This window comes from Strigops habroptila, chromosome 6 (assembly GCF_004027225.2).
Source record: "Strigops habroptila isolate Jane chromosome 6, bStrHab1.2.pri, whole genome shotgun sequence".
NCBI classification, from domain to species: Eukaryota; Metazoa; Chordata; class Aves; order Psittaciformes; family Psittacidae; genus Strigops; species Strigops habroptila.
This window is the reverse complement of record NC_044282.2, coordinates 61619012-61632266: the sequence shown is the minus strand read 5'-3', so window position 1 is coordinate 61632266 and position 13255 is coordinate 61619012. Positions and strand designations below refer to the sequence as shown.

The 13255-nt window shown below is 49.4% G+C and overlaps 2 protein-coding genes across 3 annotated transcripts in view; both read right to left on the bottom strand.

Moving 5' to 3' along the window:
- ELP3 (elongator acetyltransferase complex subunit 3) overlaps positions 1-3356 on the bottom strand; it is a 97328-nt gene extending 93972 nt beyond the window's left edge. For both annotated transcript variants that reach the window (XM_030489674.1, XM_030489675.1), the window contains exons 1-3: positions 3267-3356; positions 1860-1959; positions 838-976 (exon numbers count right to left, since the gene is read on the bottom strand). In XM_030489674.1, the coding sequence (XP_030345534.1) occupies positions 838-976; positions 1860-1959; positions 3267-3285 (258 nt within the window). In that variant the 5' untranslated portion in view covers positions 3286-3356. The remainder of the gene's footprint in view (positions 1-837; positions 977-1859; positions 1960-3266) is intronic.
- Positions 3357-6612: 3256 nt separating this feature from the next.
- The window catches only part of FBXO16 (F-box protein 16), a 39481-nt gene continuing 32838 nt past the window's right edge, over positions 6613-13255 (bottom strand). Inside the window, exon 8 of the mRNA XM_030489676.1 lies at positions 6613-12754. Coding sequence (XP_030345536.1) covers positions 12488-12754 — 267 coding nt within the window. The 3' untranslated portion in view covers positions 6613-12487. The remainder of the gene's footprint in view (positions 12755-13255) is intronic.

Here is a 13255-nt window from a genome sequence, read left to right as displayed (position 1 = left end):
GTATCTTTCAAAGAAACAGGTAAAATACAGATATTTAGTACTAATACAGGTTAAATACTAATATTTAATCATACAATCACAGAATGGTTTGGGTTGGAAGAGACCTTAAAGACCATCAAGTTCCAACCCCCTGCCATGGACAGGGACACCTTCCACTAGAGCAGGTTGCTCCAAGCCCCGTCCAACCTGGCCTTGAACACTGCCAGGGATGGGGCAGCCACAGCTTCTCTGGGCAACCTGTGCCAGGGCCTCAGCACCCTCACAGGGAACAACTTCTTCCTCAGATCTCATCTCAGTCTCTCCTCTGTCAGGTTAAAGCCATTCCCCCTTGTCCTGTCCCTACACGCCCTTGTCCAAAGCTCCTCTCCAGCTTTCTTGTCAGCCCCTTTAGGCACTGGAAGCTGCTCTAAGGTCTCCCTGGAGCCTTCTCTTCTCCAGGCTGAAGAAGCCCAGCTCTCTCAGTCTGTCTCCACACGAGAGGTGCTCCAGCCCTCGGAGCATCTTCGTGGCCTCCTCTGGACTCGCATTAATACATTTTACGTATGTTCACTGCGAGGGCCTGCAGGTTAAGCTGCACTTTTTCTACACAACTAAAAAGCAAGACACGGTGGTCTGAAAAAAGATCCCCATATTTCCTCTTTACCTTCTCCCAAGTATTTTGAAAGCAATAGCCCTGTAGGCACAACATCACAGAGAAGTCAACCTGGAAGGCGGCAATGCAGCCGGTGCGTCCATATTAAAGCTTCTGGACATTCAATATCCACGTCTTTGAAAGCAATTAAACACAATTTACTGATGAGAGCAGGGGAGGATGGCGAGAGCAATGCACGAGCTTACCCCGCTAGCAGTCCTTATAGGCTTGGCCTTCAGCTTTGGCACCAGCACCTTGCGGTACTGTGGTGGAACAGCAGCAATGATGTCAACCAGACGTGGCTGTGCTGAAAGGCCGTACTTTGCTGACATCTTGGTTTTCAGCCTGAAAGCAGAAATACCTCAAATTAACAGCTCCATTCTGACTTATACACCCATATGCCACAGCAGTGCCATTGTGTTGCTGTTCAGTTACCTGGAGATCTATGTAGGTTCTCTCAGTTTGCCTTTCCAGATAAATTATTTAAAAAGCATACAGTCATTTCTTGCAACAGCTGCATTAAGATACCAAAAATTAACTCCAATTAAAGTTGATACACAACTGCCAATGTTTTCAGTTTCTGTATATTTTTCTTCTAAATATGGTTTTATTGAAGCATTGTGAAAGCAGCCAATAGATTCTGGCTTGCGCATTTTCAGTGATTTAACTCTTTTCATGTCTTCCACGTGATTAACCCCTCCACACACAGATTTTAAGCTGAGTTCATTTCTAACACATTCATGTCAGTCACTTCCAGCATCAGAAAAAGGTTGCAATTATATCATGTAAATAAAATGGAAATGGCAGGACAAATTCAGGTTTATTACTGCACGTATGTCAGGAAGAAAGAACTTTCTCTAAGTAACAACATCATTTATACACATGGCCAAGAAAATCTGATTTTAACTTTATTCCTATATTATTCTCTCCTTCCTCTGATGGAACTGACTTTGGGACTCCCAAAGGATGAACGCAGATGGAAACACAAAAAGCCATGGATGAGTTTCTTAGGGTTTTTCACTAATACAACCTATTTTGTACTCTGAGCATTGACTGTGAAGTAGCAAATCACCACCGAATTTACAAATCTTGGTGTCTTCTATTACCAGGTAACAGTAAGAGAAATGACAGTAGTGAAAATAAAGCATTTTAAAATAAAGCCTGAACATGACACAGGACACATTAATCACTGGTGGACCAGCTCTTCAGCATCATCCCAGGGACTTACTTGTTCAGATTCACATAATTTCCCTGCTCATGAGCCTCAATTAACTGCTTTATGATGTCAGCGATCGTCATCATCATCAGCTCTGCATGGCTGAGGTCTCCTGCAATGAGAACAAAACAAACTGTGTGTACAGCCAGAGCGTTCTCCCTGCTTGTGGCAACCAAGGCACACCAGCTCTGCAATTAATGTTTAATATTTCCTACAATTACTGCTCTCAAGGGCAATTTTGCCACTGCATGTCACTCCTGATCTGCAGCTTTCCCCAAACAAATGACTGTCACCACCTCATATCACTGACTCTTTCACTTCTAGGACAGAAGCCAGGCAAACCCCTGAGCACTCACATGAGTGCAAAGGAATCACAGAATCATTATGGTTGGAAGGGACCTCTGGAGATCATCTAGTCCAACTCCCCTTCCAAGGCAGGGCCTCCTAGAGCAGGTTACACAGGACCACATCTGGTGGGTTTTGAATGTCTCCAGAGAGGGAGGAGACTCCACAACCCCCTGGGCAGCCTGCTCAGGGCTCTGCCACCATCATTTGAAGAAGTTCTTCCTCACGTTGAGGTGAAACTTCTTGTGTTTTAGTTTAGGGCCACTGCTCCTTGTCCTGTCGCTGGGCACCACTGAAAAGACTCTGGCACCATGCTCTTGGCACCCACCTTTGGGATATTTACACGCGTTAATGAGATGCCCCTCTCAGTCTTCTCTTCTCTAGACTAACCAGGTGTAGCTCCTGCCATCTCTCCTCACAGGAGACACGCTTCAGACCCCTGATCATCCTTGTGGGCTCTGCTGGACCTTCTCCAGCAGCTCCTTTTCTTTCTTGTACTGAGAAGCCCAGCACTGGACACAGCACTCCAGGTGTGGCCTCACTAGTGTCAAACAGAGGGGCAGGATCACCCCCCTCGACCTGCTGGCCACACTTCTCCCGATGCACCCCAAAATACTATTGTCCCTCCTGGCTGCACGGGCACGCTGCCAGCTTATAGTCAACTTATCTACCAATACGCCCAGGTCCTTCTCAGGTGACTCTGCCTCGCACACACAGCGCCCGATTCAACAGCAAGGTCGGGGCTGACCCTCCACCCTCCTCCACCAGAGCACGGAGGGGGCAGCGCAAGACCGTGCCTAGTTCTCCCGCTCCGCACTCCCGCACAGCGCTAACGGAGCTGGTACCCCCACAACACCACCGCCACAGAGCCAGAGGAACCGTGAGGAGCCCCACAGCCCCCCCCCCCCGCCATGCCCAAACACACGGTGAAGCGCTGCCCCACAGCCCCCTCCCGCACAGGAACAAGGCCGGGGGAGGCGGCAAAGCCCTGCCCCACCGCCCCCAGCTGCTGGGAGAGGGGCAGGAGCCGCCCCGCACACGCCCCGGGCACCCCGGTCCCGCACACGCCGGTACCTTTCCTTTTCTGCCTCATGGTGCCCCCTCCGCCTCAGCCGCTCCCCTCACAAGCCAGGCCACCGGCTCCTGCCGTCAAGCGACACCGCCCCGCTCCGTCGCGAAAACGCCGCACCTCCAGCCGCGCTGCCAGAAAGCGACATGAGGGCGGCGGGCGGTGAGGGGTGCCCCCGCCAGCCGCTGGGGGCGCTGTGGGGGGGACCCGCTGGGGCGTCGCCGGTCCCGGGGGGGACCCATAAGTGTGGGACCCTCCGTATCGCGACACCTCCCTGCGGCTCCTCCGTGTCGTGACCGGTGTCGAGTGTCCCTCATTGAAATGATCAGCGTTTGGCGGGATGGCGGCGACCGAGTTCCCCCTGAGCTCCCCGCTCCATGGCGGCCCGTCAGCGCTAGGTGGTAGCAAAGTGTCGGCGTGAGGGGAGGTTTTCCTGAGGAATGGGTAAAAGTCGGTCAGTGAGAGGTGCCTGGAGACCTGCGGGCTCCTGGGGAGCACGGGGGAGCTGGGGCCGGGCGTGGTGCAGGGAGCAGAGTGTTTGAGGGTGCCCGTGGGAAAGAGAGGTGAGGGAAGGGGCTCCTTCAGCTGGGAAAGGAAGGGGTTTGGGGTGCAGACAGCAGCCCCACAACCTCCAAGAGGTTTTGTCCTTGCAGCGGTGTGTGGTGGGAGGACCCGAGGTAACAGGCATAAGTCTGAAGGAGAGAGGTTCAAACTTGGTTTACTGAGTTTGAAGGAGAGAGGGTCAGGGCAGTCCCAGGCACAAATAGAGGCTGGGGGAGACTGGATTGAGAGCAGCCCTGAGGAGAAGGACTTGGGGGTGTTGGTCAGTGAGAAGCTCAGCATGACCCAGCTTCAGCGTGTGCTTGAGCCCAGAAACCAACCGTGTCCTGGGCTGCATCACCAGCAGCGTGACCAGCAGGTCGAGGGAGGGGATTCTCCCCCTCTGCTCTGCTCTGGTGAGACCCCCCCTGCAGTCCTGCATCCAGCTCTGGGGCAACAACATAAGAAGGATGTGGAGCTGTTGGAGTGAGTCCAGAGGAGCCCACGAAGATGCTCCGAGGGCTGGAGCACCTCTCGTGTGGAGACAGACTGAGAGAGCTGGGCTTCTTCAGCCTGGAGAAGAGAAGGCTCCGGGGAGACCTTAGAGCAGCTTCCAGTGCCTAAAGGGGCCAACAAGAAAGCTGGAGAGGGGCTTTTGACAAGGACCTGTAGGGACAGGACAAGGGGGAATGGCTTTAACCTGACAGAGGGGAGATTGAGATGAGATCCTAGGAAGAAGTTGTTCCCTGTGAGGGTGGTGAGGCCCTGGCACAGGTTGCCCAGAGAAGCTGTGGCTGCCCCATCCCTGGCAGTGTTCAAGGCCAGGTTGGATGGGGCTTGGAGCAACCTGCTGTAGTGGAAGGTGTCCCTGTCCATGGCAGGGGGTTGGAACTAGATGAGCTTTAAGGTCCCTTCCAACCCAAACCATTTTGTGATTTTGTGATTCCGCGGTCTCTTGAAAACAGGGCCCTGGTCCTGAAGTCACATTGCTTGGACAGAGCCTTAGGAAGGTTGTACACTGGACTAGGCCCAAGTCATGAAGAGTTAAGTGTTATTGGTTGTTCCAGTCAATCAAGGGAATTCCACTGGTCTGGCAGCAGTGTTGTGGCCTCCCAGGAATGTGGCACTCAGCTCTGACTCCAACTGCTGCTGTTCGGGAGGCTCTGGGAATGGGAAAAAGGTTTTTAAGTCTCTTCTGGGAATCAACCTGCAACTGCCATTGAGGTGCAGTTTTGTGCTATCAAAGAGGATGTGGGGGATGGAGGAAGGGAAGTGGCACCCAGGGATTGTTAATGATGCTATACAGGTAGGGGCTAATGGCACATGGAGGGACGTGCAGGGTCCTGTCAGACCTACACTGCAGTCAGTGTTTTCTGCATGATAAGAATATTAAAAACTGCATGAGGAGAGGGTATGGGTTAAGTGGGGAAGCAAGCTGCCTGCACACACCAGTGGTGTGGTATACAAACTACCAAGATAAACTTTCCCTGAGGGATTGCATTTGGATTAGGGGCAATTTGCAAGGCAAAACTGTATTTTTTTTTTTAATCAGAGACAAATCCTACCTTAATTCCTTCAGTGACCTCGCCTGGACCTTTGTGATCTCTGCCAGGCTCTTCCCAAGGTAAACTTACCAACTGCAGCTAGTGCTCCAGATGGGCTTTGTAAAGGCATGTTTGCAGATTGTCAGAAAGGTGGGCAGGAAAAGCAAAGATGTTTTGATTGATGATTATTTTCTCTATAATGAGATGATGAATGGAAACTGTCTTTCCATTCAATCCAGATTTGTAAAGGTATTTGAGGTACTAAATGCCAACAAAATCCTGAGGATTGGCTGAGTACCTGAATATGTTTAGAATCTAATATCTCTGACTAAATTAATCTGGTTCTTTTATTATTTCTCTTTCATCTCACTGTTTGAGGCTCACCCCTGGCACATTCCTCCATCTAACCAATGATCTGACACAGAGTAAGGGAGGACCTGTATCTTTTGTCCCAGCAGAACAGGAACTTCTCTGCCTCGTACTGGGGAAACAAGAGCAGTATCACCTGACTCACAGGCTGTGCTGGGCGAAAAACAGTCCTTCATAAGGACCCAGCTTCATTTTTGTTTTCAGCTCTTGCTAGAAAAGACTTTCTTCACTGACCTCACCACACCATGCAAAGAAATGGGCATGGAGGTCCTGTGTCTGTTCTCACTTAGGCTCTTCAAAGAAATCTCAACTGCCTCGTAGCCACTTTAAATAGGAAGATGTTGGAGAAACGGCTTTTTTTTGTTATTTTTTCTTTCAAGTACTGTACTTGGTGCAATGACTCCTGGCGGCCTTTTGGGTCGCCAGGTGGGATCTCCCATTTCCAAACTGGAGTACAGTCTAAGTCTGTTTTCCTCTTGTGCTTCTCAGCCTGGTTTCCTGTCGCTGCTGCTCTCAAGCTGGTGCTGTATTCTCTTTTTGTTCCATATACATCACCGCTGCAGAGTTCACTGAGGCTTTTTCCCATGGAGACACTTGTGTAGATCCCTGCTAGAGCTGCTGGACCTCATGTGAGCTTGTATGCCAGACATCTTGGGGCACATCCCACGGCCTGAGCTGCTTTGCGATGCTTTGCCAGTGAATTACACAAGTTGGCTGTCTCTGTGGGCACTGAGGGGATTGTGGATGACACAGGAGGACTCCCAACCACCTGAATGATGCAGACTGTGCCCTACCCGCAAAGTGAGTGGTTTACCACTGATGTTAACATGATCCCTCGCTGTAACCTACAGCCCCTGCCAAATCAGAGAGACTGAAGGAAGCACCACAGCATTTAAAGGGAAAGCCTTTAATATGTGGCAGAAAGGAGGCTCAGGGAAAATGCTTCAAGAAAAACCTTCTGTACTGAAGACAGAATTTCTTTCCCATGTTAAACAAGGCAACTCCAGCTTTTCAGTCATGTTAGTGAGAAGGAAATCAAATCCCACAGTGGATTACAGCACTGCACATGGCTCTGTTGGAGAGCTGGCACTAGTTATTATTTAAGAGAATGTAAATTATGTGTCCTTATTTGTCTTTTCTGCAATTAGGGAAATACCCAGTCAATGTAATGAATAGCAGTTTTTAAGGGTAAGGGTACTGAATGCACAGCAGCTGTAACTCATTGCCTTATCATATCCCAGAGTGAGAGAGCTGGGAGAAAACTGAACCTTCCCACATCTTAGGAAGAGTCACAGTACACGCATGAATTCTCAACATTTAAAGACTAGAAATCATGATTCAGAGAAAATGCCAACTGCTGATGGACAGGGATTAGGAGAAGACTCTGCTCTGTGAGCAGATTATTCTGCGCTGTGTCACTTGAGAGTTTCAAGGTTTTTTGGCGTGAGAGACATTGACCATTGCCAAGACCAGACACGGGACATGATGCACCACGGATCTGACGCGAAGGGAGAGCATCCAGCAGGAGACTCTGCCCACTGGGGTGCTTGGTCAAGTGCCGTGTGAACTCCAGCTCCAAAGCAGTGATGAGGTAAATCAGTGTGTCTCCCTCTCCCAGGCTTTGTTCTTTCATTTTTCTAGTTGCCCTGGATGCTTGGAAGGGGGAGTTCATCTCAACCAACACGATGGCCTAAGAGTTATTGAAGTCTGAGCTGGTCACCTCTCAAGCAATCAGCTGAAATAGGAACATGCAGATGGCAATTGTCTCACATATCTTAGGATCTGTTGTTTATGCAAGAGACCAGACTGACTAACTGTGATTAAGAAAGCTAACTTTTCAGCATTTAAAGGGAGGTGGGGCAAATCCCATCCAAAACATTCATCAGCATCATTCTCTGGTATTGCAAATCATCGCAGAATCACAGAATGGTTTGGGTTGGAAGGGACCTTAAAGCTCATCCAGCTCCAACCCCCTGCTAGGGGCAGGGACACCTTCCACTAGAGCAGGTTGCTCCAAGCCCCGTCCAACCTGGGCTTGAACACTGCCAGGGATGGGGCAGCCACAGCTTCTCTGGGCACCCTGTGCCAGGGCCTCGCCACCCTCACAGTAAATCTCCCAAGCTTTTTCCCCCAGGGAACCAAGTTAAACTGATTGCTTCACAGGTGTTTCTGTGGCTTCTTAAGTCCGAACTGTTGTTTCTGCCTTTTTTTTTTTGTATCCATTAGGTAGTGTGTAGCTTCTTGTGGCAGCAGTTCAGCACTAGGTCTGTGTTACAAACAGCAAATGGCTACAGAAGGAAATTATGGGATCCTGCAGCAAAGGTTTTTATTTTTTCAGCAATGAGCATATTCACTGGAAACATAAAGTTCCCAGGGATTTGTATTTATGATGCTGTAAAGTAAGTAACAGTAATGTCCAGGAATGTACCAAGCCAAGTAGTCTCTATCGTTGACGTAACAGCACACCTACATAACGTCTTGATGTAACTCCTACCAATTATGTTATTAGAATAAAAATGTACTTCCAACATGCTTCATAATCATTCCTGAGGTCACAAAATGGGTCAGAATCTGAAATGGAGACAAAAAACTACAGAGGGACAGTCTCCGTCACTTTCCTCTGCCACTGTGCTGCTGGCTGGCGTCAGGCAAGCGCTCCCACCGCCTGTGCCCCGGCTGCTGATGTGCAGGGGCAGAGCGTTTTTTACCCACTTTTTACAGTGCACTTCCAGAGTCACTGATAAGAAATCCCTAAACAAGTACAGAGGAAGGCTGTTGTGCCTGTGCCCTTCCTCATAGATGTGCTTCCCTGCACTGCTTGGCATTTCCAGAATCTGCCCAACTCTCATTAGCCTCAGCCTTTGATTAAAGAACTGAAAGTACCTTTTAAACCCCAGAGGCCAATGAATCAGCATTGCTGCATCTGAATTCCACCAGTACAAGCAAGATCAGAATGTGAGCCCTAGGCTACAGCCCTGCTCAGATGTGGGGAACAAACCCACACATGCCAGCTGCCCTCTTACCCAAGCTTTCCTATCCGCTTCTGCCCAGAACTCCACCTGCATTTATCTGGTGTTCCTTGCCGGGAGCAATGGCAGAGTTTGGTGCTCTAGTTTGGCTTTGTAGCCAAAATTAAGTTTTCCTAATTACTGCTTTTCTGAGCTAAAGAAACAGAAGCTTGGGGAAAAGGACGATGTGTAACTGAAGTTGATGAGAGTTGCAGGTGGGAGCATGGCTGGATTAAACCTGAGGATTTTTGGAATCTTCCAACTTGTGTGGCGAGATGGAAAAGGAGTGAACGTGGGCTGTTGCCAGGGAAGTAAGTGCATTCAGGGAATGAAGTCTCAGTGGTGTTGGGGTTGTAATAAGTGAAAGGATGGTTACCAAAGAGTGTGGAGACCTTGAGGCAAAGGGAAAGCAGTTAATGATAGTAGCTAAATGTAAGATAAAAAGTTGCTGTAATAGGTGGATGAAGCTGATAACGAATGGAGAGCACAGCTCAGCTCACGTAACGAAGGGCTGAGGAGAGGAGGTGGCAGTGACTCAGTATGAAGGGTTGTGGTTGGGGGAGTGGATTAAGGAGAAGGAGGGGGGACAGGAATTGGTTTGAAATCAGTCCCCTTGTCCCTGCTGGGGACATGCTCTTAGCCCAGTCGCTTTACCGTGTACCTAGCATGGGCATCCTTCCTGTCCTGTGCTCTGTGCCATCCCCAAAACCATGCAAAGACATCCTCCAGGTGGATGCTGTGGAGAACATGCACCACCAAACCATTCAGCGGAAGGAATTGCTTTCACACCCCAGCCAGCCCAAAGCAAGGCACAGCTGGACACACAGACAACCCCTGACTGCATCTGAAATGCCCCTTGCTGCACAGCAGCTGCTGCCACAGGCTTGAGAAAGATGATGGCAGAAGATGCATGTCTGGATAGATGCTTTGCAACTGTTTGTGCAGCCTGTATCCTGAGCACAACCCGTCTCCAAACCACAGAGAAACTGTTGGTTGGCACACGATGCTTGGGAGACCCCCAGGGAGGTAAAATCCCAGGTGGAGACAGGTCCAGACATTGCAGGGCACTCCCAGCACATCCTGTAGGAAGTGAATTCAGCTCTCCAAAAAGCCCTGAAGGCACAAGAGAGGTAGCAACAGGAGCAGACGGTCTAAATGATCTTTTCAACCTGTTCCATCCTGGGATCTTGCTCTGGATGGGGAGGATGCTGCCAGACCCACCCAGCAAGGTGGGGAGAGCAGGATGGCGCGCACAGCTTCGTGCAAGCTGCCTGCCAGGCTGTGTGTGCTGACCTCAGGAACCAGGGCAGTTCTGCTGGCTTTATAAACCAGCCCATGCAGTGGAAACAGCCGGCCTGAGGCTCCTTCCATGTGCCCTCTTCCCTCCATGCAAACCCTGCTGACGCCTTGGTCCCCAGGCGCACGCCAGTCCTGAATGTCATGCTAAAAGTCTTCAGTCAGTCCCCAGATCAGGAGGTTTTCAAAGAAAGGTTTTTAGCAGCCCACAAATCACAAGACCAGGTTGCTCAGACATTGCCAACACCTCCCTTCAGGGTTTTTTTTCTGTCATTTGGTGGGTTTTTTGCTGTTCTTGTTGGTTTTCTTTTGGGGGGGTTGTTTGGGTTGTTGTTTGTTTGTTTGGGGGGGTTTGTTTGTTTTGTTTTAGTTTGGTTTTTTATTGTGTAGTTGTTTGGGTTTTTTTAATTCTTTTTGGTGGTCTTTTTCTTTCCTCGCTGCCTGTTCTCCCCTGTGGTCCTGTTTTCTCATGCAGGCAAGCTCTCCCCACTGCTCACTGATATAGGTTCACTCACAAACAGATCACAGAATAGTTTGGGTTGGAAGGGACCTTAAAGCTCATCTAGTCCCAACCCCCTGCCATGGGCAAGGACACCTTCCACTAGAGCAGGTTGTTCAAAGCCCCGTCCAACCTGGCCCTGAACACTGCCAGGGATGGGGCAGCCACAGCTTCTCTGGGCACCCTGTGCCAGGGCCTCAGCACCCTCACAGGGAACAACTTCTGCCTCAGATCTCATCTTAATCTCCCCTCTGTCAGGTTAAAGCCATTCCCCCTTGTCCTGTCCCTACAGGCCCTTGTCAAAAGCCCCTCTCCAGCTTTCTTGTTGGCCCCTTTAGGCACTGGAAGCTGCTCTAAGGTTTCCCTGAAGCCTTCTCTTCTCCAGGCTGAACAAGCCCAGCTCTCTCAGCCTGTCTCCATAGCAGAGGTGCTCCAGCCCTCGGAGCATCTTTGTGGCCTCCTCTGGACTCGCTCCAACAGCTCCATGTCCTTATGTTGTTGCCCCAGAGCTGGAGGCAGGACTGGAGGTAGGGAATCTCACCAGAGTGGATGAGAATCGCCCTCAACCTGCTGGTCACGCTGCTGGTGATGCAGCCCAGGATACAGTTGGTTTCTGGGCTGCAAGCACAGACTGCTGGGTCATGCTGAGTTTCTCACTGACCAATACCCCCAAGTCCTTCTCCTCAGGGCTGCTCTCAATCCACTCTCCCCCAGCCTGTATTTGTGCTTGGGATTGCCCCAGCCCAGGTGCAGGACCTTGCACTTGGTCTTGCTGAACTTCATGTACCTTATATTGCTGTAGAAGTATGGGGGACTGTAAACTTCCTTGCTGCTTTCCTCTCTTGGCTTTTGTAGCCAGAGTGCATTTATGTACTGCTTCCTACACGAAGAAGTCATCATGTGTTTTTCCTGGGCCTCACCTTGCTCATTTCAGTGCTTTCCCCTATGTATCATCCTTTGGCTGTGTTTAGATCCTTTCTTTCACCCCCCACAGAAGGATTTGAGATCATTCTTTTGCACTGTGGGTCCTCCTCATGGGGATTAGTCTATGGACCTGCTAAAAACACTAGCTGCTGGTGAGATCCAAAGGGATGATGGAGGTCTCCATTATGTCCCTTCTAGATGGGGTCATCAGTAGTTACTGGATAGTCACTGCCCTACGGGAGCTCCCCTCACGCTACCCCACACTTAGAAAATCCTGACAGTTCACATCAGAAGTCTCTTTTCCTTTGTTCTCTCCAGGTTCTTTATCCACTCCCCTTCTTGTGCTATAAAAAGTCATCAGGGTCACAGACTGCAATCCTCATGTTGACAACCCACTTGTGAACTAATGGGACTTTCACCAAAAATGACACCAATGTTGTGGGCTTCTGAAAGATACCAAAGGACTTGCCCAGCAGGCTGCAGATATTGAGGACCTTCAGGAGATGCTGGGTGTACAAGAGGTGAGCTGATCATGAATAACTGCCCAAGTTAACCCCAGACTGAAATGGCCTAAAATCATTTTTGATTGTGTCAGTCTGCCTCCTTATTTTTGGAAGGCATTCACAGATCAGCTGATTTCTCTGCTGTTGTCTCCCTAGAGTCGGTTGCTTTTCATTGCAATTTGCTTAATGCTCTGATTCCAACCCAACTACACCAGCTCCTCTTAGCATCTGTCCAGGCCTTGGCAGACTCCCTGGACTTTGGACTGAGCCCACTGTCACTTCTGATCTGAGATCTCTTGCTCTGCCACCGAGTATTAGTGAATTAAACCCATGCCAGTGTTCAATACCAAGATGACAGTCGTGACAGACAGGTGGATCTAGCAAGTGCTAGATGTGACGTCTTTGGCCATATGTTGTCTTTTGGTGCAGCAGATCACTGTCATCTGGATCCCCACCATCCAGAATGACTGCCTCCGCCTACAGAAACATACTGCCAGCACCATCTCCTTCCCTTTGTGCATTAAATTTAGATATTGGCAATCTCTACAATAGCTTCACTGTATTCAACAGGGCAGCATCCTGATATGGAGATGTGGTGTTAATCCTTGTGAAGTCTGTCTTTCCTCCTTCCTGTGGCTTTGGCACTGGAGCTTGAACAGATGCTGGTTGTATCCCAGCATTCCACTGGGAACTCTGGGCCAGGGTCTTTGCTGCTGCCTTGGAGGGCAGGTTCCCGGTTGTCTGGTGAGTGGCCCAGCAGTGACGAACTGGTGGTCTTGGAGCAGCCTCAAGATCTGCAGGAAGCGATAGCTAGAAAGAGAAGGCAATAAATGTCATATCATCCCAGCTGCTTCAGAGGAACCGAAAACATGGGAGCCCACTGAGAACTTCTGTAAATTCTACACATTCTATATACATTTTATATTTATTCTATATACGTTCTACACATTATATTCCTAAATTATTTCCCCAAATTGTATTCCTAAATTAGATTCCCAAATGATACAAGCATAGTCTGCATTATTTCAGTGACCTGTGCTTTGATATAAGTTTCCCTTAAGGACAAAAGGACCCAATTAGAAATTGCTGCTGGTAAAGCCAAATGCACAGTAATTGATTCTCCACATCAATTCATATGTTAATGCACAAATTCTCCCCTGTGCATATGGCTGTGACTGATCCCAGTCTCACTGTTTGAAGTCTTGCAGTGTAAGGGAGGAAGTTTATTATTACACACCGTTCAATGAACACTTTACTAAACAGTATAAAAGTTAAGCAAAAAAAATTACCAACACTGTGATAGTTTATTCC